A 14,364-nucleotide genomic window follows, 5' to 3' on the forward strand; every position below is an offset into this window, starting at 1 on the left:
TGTCTAAATTGACTTAATAGCTCTACAGTTACTCTAAAACATTGGGCCTCATAAAAACACAATATTGCTGAACTCAGGGGAGTGACTGTTTTCTACTTCAGCTCTCATGTCCTCCCTGTCTTGTCTTTAGATGACATAGCTTACCTCTTTTTTTTTTTTTTTGAGAGTAACATTTCTGAATCGGTTTGATAATCAGATCCCTATTGATGGGGGGGGAGCTCGATTACAGGTTCTGTATGCAACAGCATGAAGTTGCCCAACTCCTTGTAAACGGACGGTTATTTTTCTCCCTCCTAGTATCGTCACAGCGGCCCTCCATATGTCGGGCCCCCGCAGCAGTATCCTGTTCAGCCGCCAGGACCAGGACCCTTTTATCCAGGACCAGGTCCTGGGGAATTCCCCAATGCCTACGGTAAGTTCTGCTTGGAGATTTCTTAAAAAGTATTTCCTGGGTGTGTCTTTCTGTTGTCAAGCTGAAGATTTATAATGGCGAAATGGATTAGCATTTGTTTGAACTTCAAATAGCTGCTCAATTTGGTTGTGTCACAGCCCTTATTATTCACTCCTGAAAAATTCACAATAACAGAGTATTGTTTGTATGAGTGCTTAAGGAAAGGCTGCAACTCACAGAGCTACCCATAATCACATGTGAACAAGAATAGTGGCTATTTGTTATTCCCTGCTCGATCATTATTATTTATTAAGGTATTGTGAATACATCTGGCAGCCCTGGTTTCCATTGAGCTATGCCCTGAATATGTTCACAGCAATACAGCAGTTAACATTTCTTATCCCTGTGTTCTTTGTTCGGCATTTAGTGAGGGAAAAGAACAAGTCCTGTGGTTTGATTCACCGGTCTTATGCTGCAAAGATCAAGGTAGTCCAGTCAAAGAGTTTGTAACCCATGCACAGGCTGAAATTTGCCCTTTTAATGGGCAACTCCTGGTCTTGCCTTTTCTCAAGCAAAAGGGTTGGGAGATTGCCCAACGTCATCGTGTGTGCTGTGGTTGTTTGGAACACTATATTCAGTACATTTGATTGACTCCTCCAGGTATTGAGCTTCAAAGCGGCACCTAAAAATTCAGAGGCTGCATGTCCAGTGCTGGGCATCCCTCCTGTCTGCATCTCACTGGTCCTTCACTCCTCCAGGACCTCACAACTGCCTCTCATTTGGGTCCCGGTTTGCAGACCCCGTGTTCTTCAGTGTCCCATGACGCCTCTTCTCTTGGCAATCATCTTTTACATATAAGTAATTAAGTCCTTTCTTAATAACTTGCAGTGTCTTGCCATGTGCAATATATATCATACTTACATCACAGGCCCCTGTAAGGCTTTCTGTGGGATCTGTGTTTTCATATTTAAAACAAATCAGCTCCTGCAAGCTGTATTTGAATGAGATGCAGAATTAGGTATCTTGCAGTCACGTATATCACTTTTTTATTTACCTTCCCTTGCTCATTTATGGGAACATTTGAAAAATCCGCCAGGATGATTCTGGTCATCACCCCTTTGTATGGGGTATTTTTAAACGGTTTTCACCTCTCGATATCAAACTTGAGGTATGTTGTTCAGTCTGATTGCTACCTGCCCACGCGCATTCTGTAATCTGTTGGGGGCAGAGATACTATCAGCTTTGCATGCGGCTTTAGCTGTTGGTATTTCAGAGCGTTAGAAGTGAATGATTACCTTCCAAGCTGAACCGTTGTCGAGGACAATGACAACCCTGTACCGCTGGCAGAATTGCATGTTTGCTCTTCACAAATACAGATTCCTTTTAAAGGGGAGAAAAGCCCCAGTTGCTTCCCTACTTATCATTTTAAAAGGTCTGGACTCTTTTTTTTTTTCCCCTTTTTTTTTTTTTTTACTTTTTATTTGTTTGGTGTATATAGAGCTAATGGGACTACTTTGAAAGATTGCCACGAAGCCTTCAAACCTGGTTATACAATTTCTGAATAAAAGGAGAGAGAGCAATTATAAGGCAGCTAGTTCCTGTTTGCTTATCCTAGGAAAAAAAAAAAAAAAAGAGAAGAAATACTGTAATGGCTCTTTAAATCTGATCCGCTAAATGAGGAAGTTACCCAGTATTCCTCATTTTTTTTGTGGCATTACAGGTCTGCTTTCTTTCTTTCTGCTCGCTTAGTGCCGTTTGTCTGTCTTCACTTCTGTAATTTGGAAAAGGTTCCCATCCGGTTCCTCTCCACTCCTGAAAGCGCCTGGTTTCTTGCACAGAGGCTTGTAATCTTTCAGTCCCAGCTTGTTTTTAGGTTGCTGCGTCTGCGGAGCGTCAGTGGGCGAAGCTGGAGCCCTCTGTCGTGCAGAGCGTTTTCCGGGCAGAGAAGGTTTAGCCGAGGAAGAGGATGATTGCAGGTTTGCCTGTGCTCGTCCACCTTTCCCTCCTGTTGCTTCCTTGCTATTTATATAGGGACTGGAGATGTCCAGTCTCTCACCAGGCCGCTGCTCATGGCGTTGAGTAAATTTGCAATAGAGGCATAGGTAATGCTGCTGGCAGTGGCCTTTCCCATAAACCTCAGGACTTTGTAGCCAGTGTGGCTGCTAGACGTGAAAATCATCACGGTTTGGCAGGTAAAGAAGGTGATAAGGGAAAATACTGCAGAAGAAAAAACTTGTGAAGATGGACAGTGCATTTTTTTTGACTGTCTCAGTTTTGCAATTTACCATTTCTCTTTTATATCAGTGAGTTTCTGTGCTACGTTGGGAAAGACCTTGAAATGATGAATGGAAAGGAGGCAGAGTAGAACTTGGGTGCCGAACTGGAGAGGATCAGAAGGCAGAGTGCAGAGCAAAGAGCGTCGCACTGAAAAATGCGCTTGGCTTGTTGTCACAGAAGCTATATTTCTTCCCAGAAGTTACTCTTGCTTTTCGGGATTTGCTTTTTTTAAGGTATTTTTCATAAAGGAAAGGTCCTTCCTTGAGTTACGCTGTAGCTCACTCTCTGGCAGGGGTCACCTTACAGGCTATCTGATTAGATCTGGTTTCTAGGAAACTAGAAATCAAGATAATTAACACATTGCAGGGCTCCCAGGCTTGCTCCTGTTCTCTCACGTTCTCCAAACTCGTGTTGTACACCTGGCCAGCTCGGCCAAAGCATTAGTCGGAAGAGTTTGAGGCTTCATGACTGTTTTTAAGGAGAGAGGTAGGAGGGTTCTCGCTTCCCAAGCCGTGGGGACACTGATAGAGACATTTGTGCCCTGAGGCCAGATCTGAAGTCACTCTGCCTACCATGAAGTTCAAAATGAAAAGTTTATTGAGCCATTTAGGCCACCTTAATTGCAGCGTCCAAGAGCCAAGGAATATGGTGGGCTGAGCTTTTAGCAGCTTGATGGCGGTGCCATGCAGTGCTCTCTGCTTCCAGCTACCTGCCCGCTGTTCCACCAGAGAAAAGTTCTTGATCTGAGTATGCAGACAGGGAGCTTGCTCCGAGCTTTTGCTTTCCAGTTCTTAGTTTGAGGAATGCATCCTTTGAAGTTGCAAATCAGATTGTGCTGGGCTGGCTTCGTTTGCTTTCCTGGATCTCACCGTTTGCTTGAGATAGTAATAACCTCCCGTTTTGGTTACAGACACACAATACAGATTTTCATTCCCATTTAAAGGTTAGTTCAGCTGAAGAATAAATCAGATTCCTCCAGATGCAAGTGCAAGCAGACAGTCCGTCTAGCATCCGTGCTTTGAAGGAAAAAAAAAAAGCAGCACCATCTTACAAGTTCACCTGGTATCTGATCGACAGAGAGAAGACAGCTCTACTGTGCCACCTTTATCGGTGTCTGGCACGTCTTCTAAGCACTCAGTCATTTTGAGCCAGTCTTATTCCATAAAGAAAAACATAATGAAACTATATTGGGTGTTATGAATGTAATCAACAATGCGGTGTAATTTTGCAATAATAACCGTGGTCATGCTTTTTTTTTTGTGTTGCAGCATGAGAACAACATTGCTTGTAATTAAATTTTCTGGCTATGCTTCAAAATAGGTTGCAGTTGACCTTGCAAATTCTTCGTAATTGTTTGACTGAATTTCTCTACAAAGGCAAAAAAAACCCAACCCCAAACAACAAACCCACCTGTTTGTCAGTCAAAGGAGTCCGAGGGTGGGCCACTTTTCTTTTCATGCCTTGGTGATTTCAACAGCCTCTCAGAAATGGATGCACATGATTGGGGGTGTTTTTTCTGTTCATGGAGGAAAAAAATGAAGACTTAATCACTTGTCTTGACGGAGAAGCAGCTTCTGTTTCAGTGGAAGTGGGGAAGAGCAAAACGCAGACCAGTGACCGGCTGGATGTTACAAGTTCTGGTTTTTCAAGGGAGGGAGGAGTAGGTGGCCTGTTCTACCTCTTGCACTTGGTTTTGTTTCATTAACAAATGAACTGAAATTTTCAGGTTTGTTTCTGTCTTCTTGTCCTCTCCCAGGAACACCTTTCTACCCAAGTCAGCCAGTGTATCAGTCAGCACCCATCATAGTGCCTACACAGCAGCAGCAGCCTCCACCAGCTAAAAGAGAGAAAAAAACGGTAAGTGATCATCATGCACTGATAAATCCCTTCTGAGAATTGTCCTGGTTCTAAGGTTGAAGGAGATTAATAATGATCTTAAGCTTAAAACGGAGCTTTATCTTCACAGAGAGGCCAGGTCTTACCTTTCACGCCTACGTGTAATTAAACATTGCACAATGCTGCAATGTTTGTCTTGTCTTCAATTTTCTGTGGGGACTTTCTGCTCTGAGGTTGTGACATCTCAGCCAGTCAAAAAGGAAAATATTTTTGCTGGTTTTGTAACGAACATAAATGAAAGCAGAATTGTCTCCCCGACCTGGCATCCTCAGCTGCCTGCGCTGCTGCCTAGAGTTTTACCAAAGAGCCAGGTGGGAATGAACAAACTCAGAGGTTAAACCACAACAATCAATTTGGGAGAATGTTGGGAATTGGTTCAAATTGACAAAAAATAAATTGTTTAATATTATGCCTTGGAAGAGGTAGAGAAACAGTAGGTTGTGGGCATATTTGCAGGCTTGAAAGAACCTGAACACACGACATTATGAAAGTGGGTAGAGGTTTGGAGACCACATTTCCTATCTTCCTGATTCACTGGTGAGAATTTGAGAGAGACAGCTTAATGGAATTTAAACCCGTTTGCAGGTGGATGATGGTAGGGAATAGTAAAGGCACACTGGGTGAATGTAACGTTTAAACAGAAGAAGTTAGGGGTGGACTTGAACTTGTGAATGAATCATTTCTAAACAATCGAAAAGGAAATTACTTTACCTCACTATGTGTGTTAGAGTAGTTTGAAAACATTAAAAGAACTGTTTCCTGGGGAAAAAGCAATGGGACTTGTACGTGACTCAAAATGCAGAGTATTTGCGTCTCTTGATTTTTGAAGATGATCTGAGATTACACTTGATTTGGGAAACTGGAAGAGCTGAACGATGTGTTAGCTGGGCTTGCAAGAAAGGCCTTTTTTGTAGCTGCTGTCAGCAAAGGGTGATGCAACTCTTTTGCCACCTCTTCACCATCCTCTTCAGTCCTGAGGAGTCTCTTTTCAGCATCCAAGAATGACGTGGCCCAGATCATTGATGCCATTTGAAATGCAAAGATGTTCAGAAACGCTCGACTGTGGTTAAGACAGTTTCATGCCAACAAAGCTAAGTTCTTTGAAGCGGAAAAGCAGAAGTTTTTTTTTAAATGCCTGAGACGCTTTTCTCTGGATGTGCTATTTCAATTTGCTAATCTGTGTCGCAACTGAAGAAATGAGAGAAATTAAAGAAAAATTAAACATATGTATGTACACACACCCACATGCACCATTAGTTGAGTATTCAAGTACTACAAGCTTTCAGACAGGGAAAGCGTGTTTTAATGCCATTGACTACTTGTCAAGAGGAGGAGAGGGTAGGAATTCATGCCAACTCTTATGTCCTCGTGGCTGTGGTTAATTAAATGTTTTAGCAGAAAAACTCCATCAGAAACAAGAGAAGAGCACATCTTGTCAACATCCTAAGTACCGTGTGTATATTCATTTGTCTTCATAACCCAGAGAGTCGAGAAGACATCACACGATACTGAAGTTGATAAATCACAAAACCCTTCTGCAGCCAACGACTTTATATGTTGCTGATTGAAAAAAGCACGGTGGTTTCCAGCGACACCCCTGCCCTCGGAAGGATTATGTCTCTGGATTTGCTTGCGGTTGTGCGTTGTGCTCAGCACAACGGGGACTTCTGTGTGCAATTTATGGAGGGAGTTCAACCAAGAGTTTTTGGCAAGGTGGACAGAAACGATAGCACTGTCTTCAGGTTTATGGAGATCTTCAATTCTTATATTGAAGATTTAAATACTCTGTTCCAAAGTAACCCAGACGGCTTGACTGTTCCCCATATTCAGTGAGATAGGTTGGCTCAAGTGTCAGTTGAGGTTTCAAATGAGCGTGTTCTCGAGTGGTTTATTTTGGAAGATATTTTTCCTTCCCGTTTTGGGGCCGTGAAGAGACTCAAAAGACATACTTGTTTCCTAAATGCTGATGAGTTTCATAGGACTTCAGTTTGTTCTTCTTCTGGTTTCCCTTTCTTCCGCTCAGTCTTTTTTGTTTGATTCGCTCTGTTTTGTTGGTATGACTTTTCTGAACATGGAAGGGAAAAACAAAAAGAGCTGATTTGCTTTCCCCCTTTACCAGCAGCTGGGTTGGCAAGGTCACTGAAGGTCATATCAGGGTAAAACATGCCCTTTTTTTTATTCTTGCACTTTCCACTGACTGGCAAGCGTAGCTCTGTAGCTAAAATGTCTGCTAAATTTTCTCTAAGTTACAGTAAACTTATTTTCCAGAAGCAGAGACCATATTCTGAATTACAGGGTCATGCACTGGGGTGCACGTATTTAGACTTAACTGGTGTGGTTGATGAGTGTTTTGATTAAATTAGGTTGCGAGATTAAAGGATGACATACCATGCATTTCAAGTTATCGAAACAAACCACATTCCAGCGTTCCTGCAGAGCATCAGCTCAACCCAGAGCATCTCCTACCGAGTGTAGTGGAATTATGTCCTGTCCATACTCTCCTCTCCATAAACCCCAAGGACAGCGTGTAACGGGAAGACTTGTTTGAATTATTTCTTTGTTCAATACCGTAGATCCGAATCCGGGATCCAAACCAGGGAGGCAAAGATATAACGGAAGAAATAATGTCTGGAGGGGGCAGCAGGAACCCAACGCCTCCCATTGTGAGACCCACCTCCACACCTACTCCACCTCAGGTAATAAAGCGGCCGCGTAGCCTTCTCCCAGTGATGTCTGCTTTGCTTTGCTGTTTGTTAGAGCCAGTTCCTGTATATTCCATCCATACCACCGATCGCCCCAGACACCTGGATGGTCCTAAATTGTCCATGTTCTTCAAGGATAACTTTTTTTTCCCTCCAAGTTTGGTCATTTTTACCAGCCTGTAGCTTCTAAAATGTGGAGCTGCAGCGCTGCTACAAGTTTCCCATCCCTGTTTTTGTACCAGCGGTAGTTTTTAGAGCTGGTAAAGACTTCTAGTGTTAAAGGAGGAGCTAATATATTTGTGAGAAATGTGATGTTTCCATTAGTGTTCTGTGCACCTGAGGAAAGTCTGTATCATGCATGTGATTGATGATGTATCTTCAATTGCATCATTGTCCATACTAACGTCTTTCTGCTTTAGTAGTGTTGTTTTAGAGTAACCAGAATGACTGTAGCTCAGGAATTTTATCACAGAGCTTCCAGATTTGGTCTCTGTGTGTTCAACCTTAAAAATGCGTTTTTCTGACATAGGAAAAAGCATAAATATCCCAAACTGACATTTTCCGTAGTTCATAAATATCTTCAAAAATCCTTGTTGCACATCTTTGAGTTTCTGACCCCTTCTAAGCCTCTGTACCCTGCTTCACCTGAGAAGTCCACTTGTAATGTCTGGAAATTAAACTGATTGGACATCCAGGTCTGTTCTAATCCTTTTTGACCCAGGGCCAAAAGAGCACTCTCCGACTTGCAGACAAGCAGTCCTGACATGAATGTAAGTCCGCCGTGACCTGAAGTGCTGGGGCTGGAAGTGGCTGCGTTATCTAATTAGAAAATGATTTCTCTTCTCTGACCAGCTCTTCCCCACCTGCAGCAGGAAGAAGCGATGCCTCCTTGATCTCCCCATAGCATCGGAGATGGAGAGGAGGCGCGTGGCAGCCGCTGCCCTCTTCCCAGCTGCTGGCTTGGTGTAGCTGCTCTTTGCTTCATACATCATCTTACTTCTCCCTCTCTTTTGGGAGAGATGGTGCTAAGCCACAGGCTGCTAAACTCAAATGTTTTTGAACAGTCGGAGGAGAAACTCTGTGGTTTGGCACAAGCCTTGGAAGTTGGCTGTGTTTTATTGGAGGTCATTGTCCACTTCTCAGGGCCCTGATAAGAAGATGATAAATATCAGGAAGGTTCTGCAAGTGATGGGTGGGCTTTAGATCAGAGCCTGGCTGAGGCTGGGGTGCAATTTCTTCTAAGTTCTTTCCTGTTTAATGTCAGAGACCGGTTTTTGCCAGCTTTTAGGTGAAACAGCCTTTCCTGAGGTGCAACCTTTCTTTCCCCTCTGTATCTGGATAGTTTTTCTGCTGACTGTCCTGTGCTGAGGCAAAAGCACAAGCTTGCCTTGAGACACACGTTGCACTGGAGTGGGAGCTTGAGGTTACAGCTGAGCCAGTAAAAGTGTAGCTGGGATCATTGAGATGAAATAAGGGCCTGGCCTGCAGGTCTCCCCTCCGTTGAGACCAATGGGATAGCTACGGCTTTTGGCCGTGCCCCTGATTCAGTCGAATCCTCTTGTCACATAAAGGCATCACCATTTGCTTTGGTCACCTGCTTTCTCCTCCTGGTCTCCATCGTGGGCAAGCAGCAGCAAGGCACCGTGCTCGAGCAGCTCCCAGCTAGCCGTGTTTTTGCAACAAGGTCTGCAGTGCTTGACTGGAAAAAGCCATTTTTCTGTCAGAGGGTGGTCTGATGATTAGCGACTACAGCTGGAAGGGGAGAAAAGCCGAGAGCTGGTTATGTATAGAATCAATTAAACTTCTTTCCGAGCGTTTTCCATGAGAGAAGATGCTAGTGATGTAAAACGTTGGAGTGTTGGTGAGATCTTCTTCCCATTACTTCATGCTAAATGACTTTCCCCGTTAGAAGTGGGGAAGAGTTGAAAACAGCCAGGGTTTCAGATTGTGTTTATGCATGGTGCAGCTAATCCAGGCACTTACCAGATCATTTTTGCATTCTGAAATCTATTTTAAGATACTACAATTAAGTCAAACAGGACGAAATAAATGTTTTTCAAGAGGAGGTTAATAAGCATGAATTTTTATCAGCTGTAATTTATATGCAGAGCACAGCAGTGATGTCCAATCATCTACTCTAAGGTATGCAAATACTTCATTGTTTAATATCCAGGCTTCATTTTGATTAGGTACTTGGAACCACTTTTGTTAGTCACAGAAGAGCTCTGAAGTAGAGCTCACCAGAAAAAGTTCATTAGTGTAACATAACTGAAAATTTAAGCCCACTTAAGCCAGGAGATTCAAAGTTATTTTCCCAACAGCATCTCTAATTCATTTCTTTGGAGCAAGTGTAATATCTTGGATGAAATTAGATGATGCCTTAATAACTGTGCTCAGTGGCTGAATTCCAGTAGTGGTGGATGTTACAATTTTGAACGGTCTAAAATCAGTAAACTTTAAATACGCAGCCGTAACTTTGCTTGAAACGTGCTAGGGCTTTTTTGTATTCCCTTTCCCCCGCTGATAAAAGCTGTGAACAATCAGCGTGAGCTTCATGTGGAAATACCCGCCTATTGAAATGCTCACAATTTAGGGCAGCTCCTGGAAGGAGGGGCGAGGGGAGCATCGTTGCTGTTGCCTTGTTCCACCACCCCTTTGAATCAAACCCTGCACGTCGGGGGGGTTTGATGAGATTTCGTCATCTGGTTGAACACTCAAAATGCGAGCGTGCAATCTCCGGGCTTGACGAAGCATCATCTAATCAAAGTGACTCCCACTCCAATGATATTTTAGAAGGATGCTAAATTCTAGTAACGCTTCTTTTATATTGACGACCGGTATCTGATTCTGTAATCTCATTATTTAAATGACACAAGCATAGAGGGCTCAAGAAGCGCGTGGAAGCCACTGCTGTAGACCAGTCCCTGTCCCAAATTCTACATTTGAAAAAGAAGCCATTTTATAATAATAATAATAATAATAGGTTTCAAAATTTTCTTTTTTTTTTCCTTTAGATTTCCTTTGTATTTGGATTATTTTTTTTAACTGACTCAAAGAAAACCCAAAATTTTGATAACACAAGCCCGAAGCACCCTCTTCTCTCAGTAGATTAAGTGCTTAACATCAAAAAAACCCTGGAATTGTCCAAAAGATGAGCGTTGCTGCCAAGACTCGAGCTGCGTGGTTTTAGCCATTTCCATGCTTTTTGCATCTCCTGCTTTGCAGTCAGCATCGCTGACCAAAAAGTGCTTTAGGTGGAGTCTTCCCAGCACCTCTGCAGTGGCTGCTGAATTGCTGGAATGCTTTAAAGTTCCTGCAAGAGAAGCTGGCAGTAAGTGGAGATGTTATTTATGTGTTTCTAGCAGGACGCTATTTTTCACACTGTATTTTTTGCTGGGAAGATAAATAAAACCTAGGACCACGTTTCAAATCTGGCTACGGTATTTACTCAGCCCTGACTTACATAGAAGATGACCTTTTAAAGAGTAAGAAATGCTCTTACTTTCCTGGCAAACCTCTTCCAAGTATCAGTGGGTTTGTCACACTTGGTGTTTGCTGGGTCTATGGGCCGTGGTAGGATAGAATAACACAGAGCAACTCTTCTAGCATCATAAATTGTGAGAGCAATTTTGAGTGGGTTTTTTTCCTAGTCTCTAAATGCTCCATTTTGAAGCTGCGAGCCTGTAAGGGTCAGTACTTAAGTACCATTTATATTGCTTTGCAATATCGTTCCCACAAAATAAATGAGTGTTTTCCAAATTTCTTAAGAAAACATGTTTCCTGACCCAGGGAGTTTCTAAGCTTACAGGTTTCTTGTCCTCTAGTCTCGTTTGGTTCCTGTGATTCTTATCACATTTTCCTTTTTCCCCCACTGCTTTCGTCCATAAATTTTCATAAAATGAAACTAATGATCCGCTGAGGATGAGGGGAAACTGTTCTTGAAACCTGCTCATTTGTAAAACTGTGTTTTCTTTGGATTCCTTCGGCTTTGGCTGGAGGTAGGGATGCAATTTTTCATCCATAGTCCAGCCGATCTCATCAGGCTCGTTCCTGGAAGAGGAGCAATCCCAAATAAAATTTCAACCCTTCACCCCGCTTACTTAGATTTTTATTTTTAATTTTCCAGGTGTCCTTTCTCACAGTCCTCCTTTACCTTTCTGTTGCGTGAAATGGTGAAAAATAGGGTATTGAAGATAATTCACGCTTTATTCTGCACTGTTCAGATGCAATAGCTGAAAGAGCTGGAAATGGGAGAAAAAGAGAGTCCCAGGAAGAGGAGCAGATTGCCAGAGAGTTTCTTTTTTTTAGGGAAATAAGTTTTGCATGGATTTCTGATAGCCTGTCCTAAAGAAGGTATTAGACACCCATGTCTTGGGCACTCTGCTTTGTTTTGATTGTTTAAAAATCCCTTTTCCTGTAGATCTTCTGCGAAGTCAGCGTGGTATATTGCTAGATAAGAACAGCCACCTGCAAAAAGCTGTGTGGCTTTCCACTTCAGAGTATTAAACTGAAATTTAGCCCCACTTTCTTCTTTGCATGATCCCTGATGCGTGTTTAAGGGGATTTTGCAAATGTGAATAGTTGACTTGCCCCATCTATGTTCACTCTAACGTACACAAGTGCTTTACCTGTAAATCTGAGTGTGCTGTAGTTACTCATAGTCTTACACAAGGTCTCCATTAGATTCCGAGGTGAGATACAGGGGGGAGTTTTTTTGTCTTTATCGAACCTTCATGAACACAAGTGAAGTCATCGTTTGTGCCGTTAATGGTGGGAACGTAGTTAAAACGTGTGGTCTCAGCAACAGGCCATGGCTTTTTCAGTCTTGTGACTTCGCTGGTCTTGCAGTTTTGTTTTTATATATAGAAAATCTCAGGCTCACTCCGCGTTGATTGGGAACCAGCTCCTCCTGCTCTCCTTTAGATTGAAGCAGAATTGGTTTTATTCTCATATTACCCAGCAGGTACCATCCGTAAGTCTGTCTGTAGAAGGCATTGGATGTTTTTTTTCATACAACCACACAGGTGTAACTACTCTAGATTATTTTCCTACTGCGATAACAAGTTACTATGTGTGTGCATAGAGATACATACATGCACTGTTCATACATACATGCACACGTTATCTATCTAGAAAAAAATATATATAAAAATACATAAATATATATTAAAATATCTAAGGTGTTTGAAATAACTGATCAGTTGAGAAAGGAGTCGAGTCCAGAAAGCAAACTTAAATTACAGAGAGGCCCAGGAGCCTGGGCATATATCTGACTTTTTGCAGACTACGCAGAGGAGCATCTCTGCTGCTCTTGGAAGAAGCATTCGGAGAATGCAGTGTGTTAATAACTGTGCTGTGCTGTCTCTTTCTTGCTGTTGTTAACAGTAATCGTCTCTTTTTCCCCTTTTCCTGCTGCCTTTTCCTCCCTCCCTTTCCCATGTACTTTTTGAATTTATTCAATCGGTCTGTGTATCTTTTCTCTTTATTTTCCCTGCCTTTTGTTTTTCTTTTCTATCCCACCCTATTCTCGTCTCCCCACTGGCTTGCTTGTGCTCCATGTTGCTAGTTTTTATGTTCGCATGCTCATTATCACCCTTTTTTGTACTTCAAATCCCAGCAGCTGTCCAGCCAGGTCCCCGAGCACAGCCCTGTGGTTTATGGGACTGTGGAGAACACCCATCTCGCTGCCAGCACCCCTGTCACTGCGACTAGCAACCCGAAGCAAGGTTTGTTGATGGATATTTCCTCCCTGATTATTGTTAGTCATTTTTTTTTTCTCCTTTCTTGTTTTAGTGTGAATATTTTTGGCATGGAGACAAGCAGTCAGCAGAAATAGGAGGGGAGGGACGACTTTTCCTCCAGTGGAACACTTTAACAATGTGTTGCTAAGGGAATTAATTGAAATTTGCCAACGTGAAACTGGTTAAAAATAATTGTATTCAAGCTTATACGTCCTAAACGTTGTTTCAGAGCACCTAGCAGCGTGAATCTCCTCTCGCCCATGTGCCATCCTTCAGAAACAAGTGTGGTGTCAGTGAAATGCTTTTAGCCAGAGGTGCTTTATATCATTTGGACAAATAGCCATAGCGATGGCACGTAACCAGAGCATCATATGGCTCCTCCAGAGCTGCTCGTGTATCCTGTCCTACAGGACACGGGCGATTTTAATTAGAAAAAAAAATGTTAGCATGCAAAGTATCTCATAACAAATTTTGCTGACTTTAGTAACAATGGCACGGATGGAAGAAGTTTCTTAAAGTGATTACATTTCCTTCTCATAGCTAAGAATATACATTTGAAGGGAGATTTTTTAAAGTGTTTAAAGAACAGGTGTCCCACGAGGGAAGATGGAGCGTGCCAAGTCTCCTCCCACACTGAAATTTTATAGCCACCTAAAAGCCATTAAAAAGCTGTAGTTAATAACGTGTATGCTGCCATCATGTTAACGGACTTGGTGTTGGAGTACAGAGTTGACACCGCTGTTTGCTTCCCATTTATTCACCGTATCGCAGCATTTGAGGTTTCTGCCTAGAGCCACGTGTGCATGAAAGTCGAGAAGTGCCATCTTTGTTGTGAGCGTTGCCTGTAAACTTTGAGCCTGCCGAGGTTTTTTTGTTTTCCAGAGTATTTGCTAGAGGGAAGCTAAGCCTCAGAGAAGCACAGCTCTAGAAAAAGAGGAAAAAAAGCTGCCTATGGTGCTTCAGATGTTGCAGATCCAAAGAGCAGCACGGTCGCTGCTTGAGAGTAAGGGGAAGTATCCCTGAGGCTAATTTGTATCAGATTCTAAAATTTACTGAAAATGTTGTGCTTTCACAGCCATAGTGTAGGCTTCAGGGTTTTCCCTCAGTGAAAACTGTTCCACGGATACATGTCTAGACTGCTGCAGTGTCCAGAAATGTTTGAAAAGGGACCTTTTGGAGACCATCTGGTCCCATCTCCCACTTGAAGCGGGACTATGGCTTTGTCTAGATCTTTGTGCAAAACTTAGACCTTTCTGCCACCTGAAAAAATTGTGGGTAGGTTTAACACACATCAAACCGACTGTGATTGTAGCTCACAGGCTCGCTGCCGCTTGTTGCTGCTCAGCTCTGGCACAGC

General features: G+C 42.7%; 1 protein-coding gene across 2 annotated transcripts in view; it reads left to right on the top strand.

Moving 5' to 3' along the window:
• Positions 1-14,364, top strand: part of EIF4G3 (eukaryotic translation initiation factor 4 gamma, 3) — a 106,301-nt gene that overhangs the window by 41,105 nt on the left and 50,832 nt on the right. The window contains exons 7-10 of one of the 2 annotated variants that reach the window (XM_009330333.1): positions 298-412; positions 4,425-4,525; positions 7,138-7,260; positions 12,887-12,992. In XM_009330333.1, coding sequence (XP_009328608.1) covers positions 298-412; positions 4,425-4,525; positions 7,138-7,260; positions 12,887-12,992 — 445 coding nt within the window. Of the gene's footprint in view, positions 1-297; positions 413-4,424; positions 4,526-7,137; positions 7,261-12,883; positions 12,993-14,364 lie in introns of both variants that reach the window. The other variant, XM_009330332.1, reaches the window with a different exon arrangement.

The sequence above is a fragment of the Pygoscelis adeliae genome, unplaced genomic scaffold, assembly GCF_000699105.1.
Source record: "Pygoscelis adeliae isolate BGI_AS28 unplaced genomic scaffold, ASM69910v1 Scaffold728, whole genome shotgun sequence".
NCBI lineage: Eukaryota > Metazoa > Chordata > Aves > Sphenisciformes > Spheniscidae > Pygoscelis > Pygoscelis adeliae.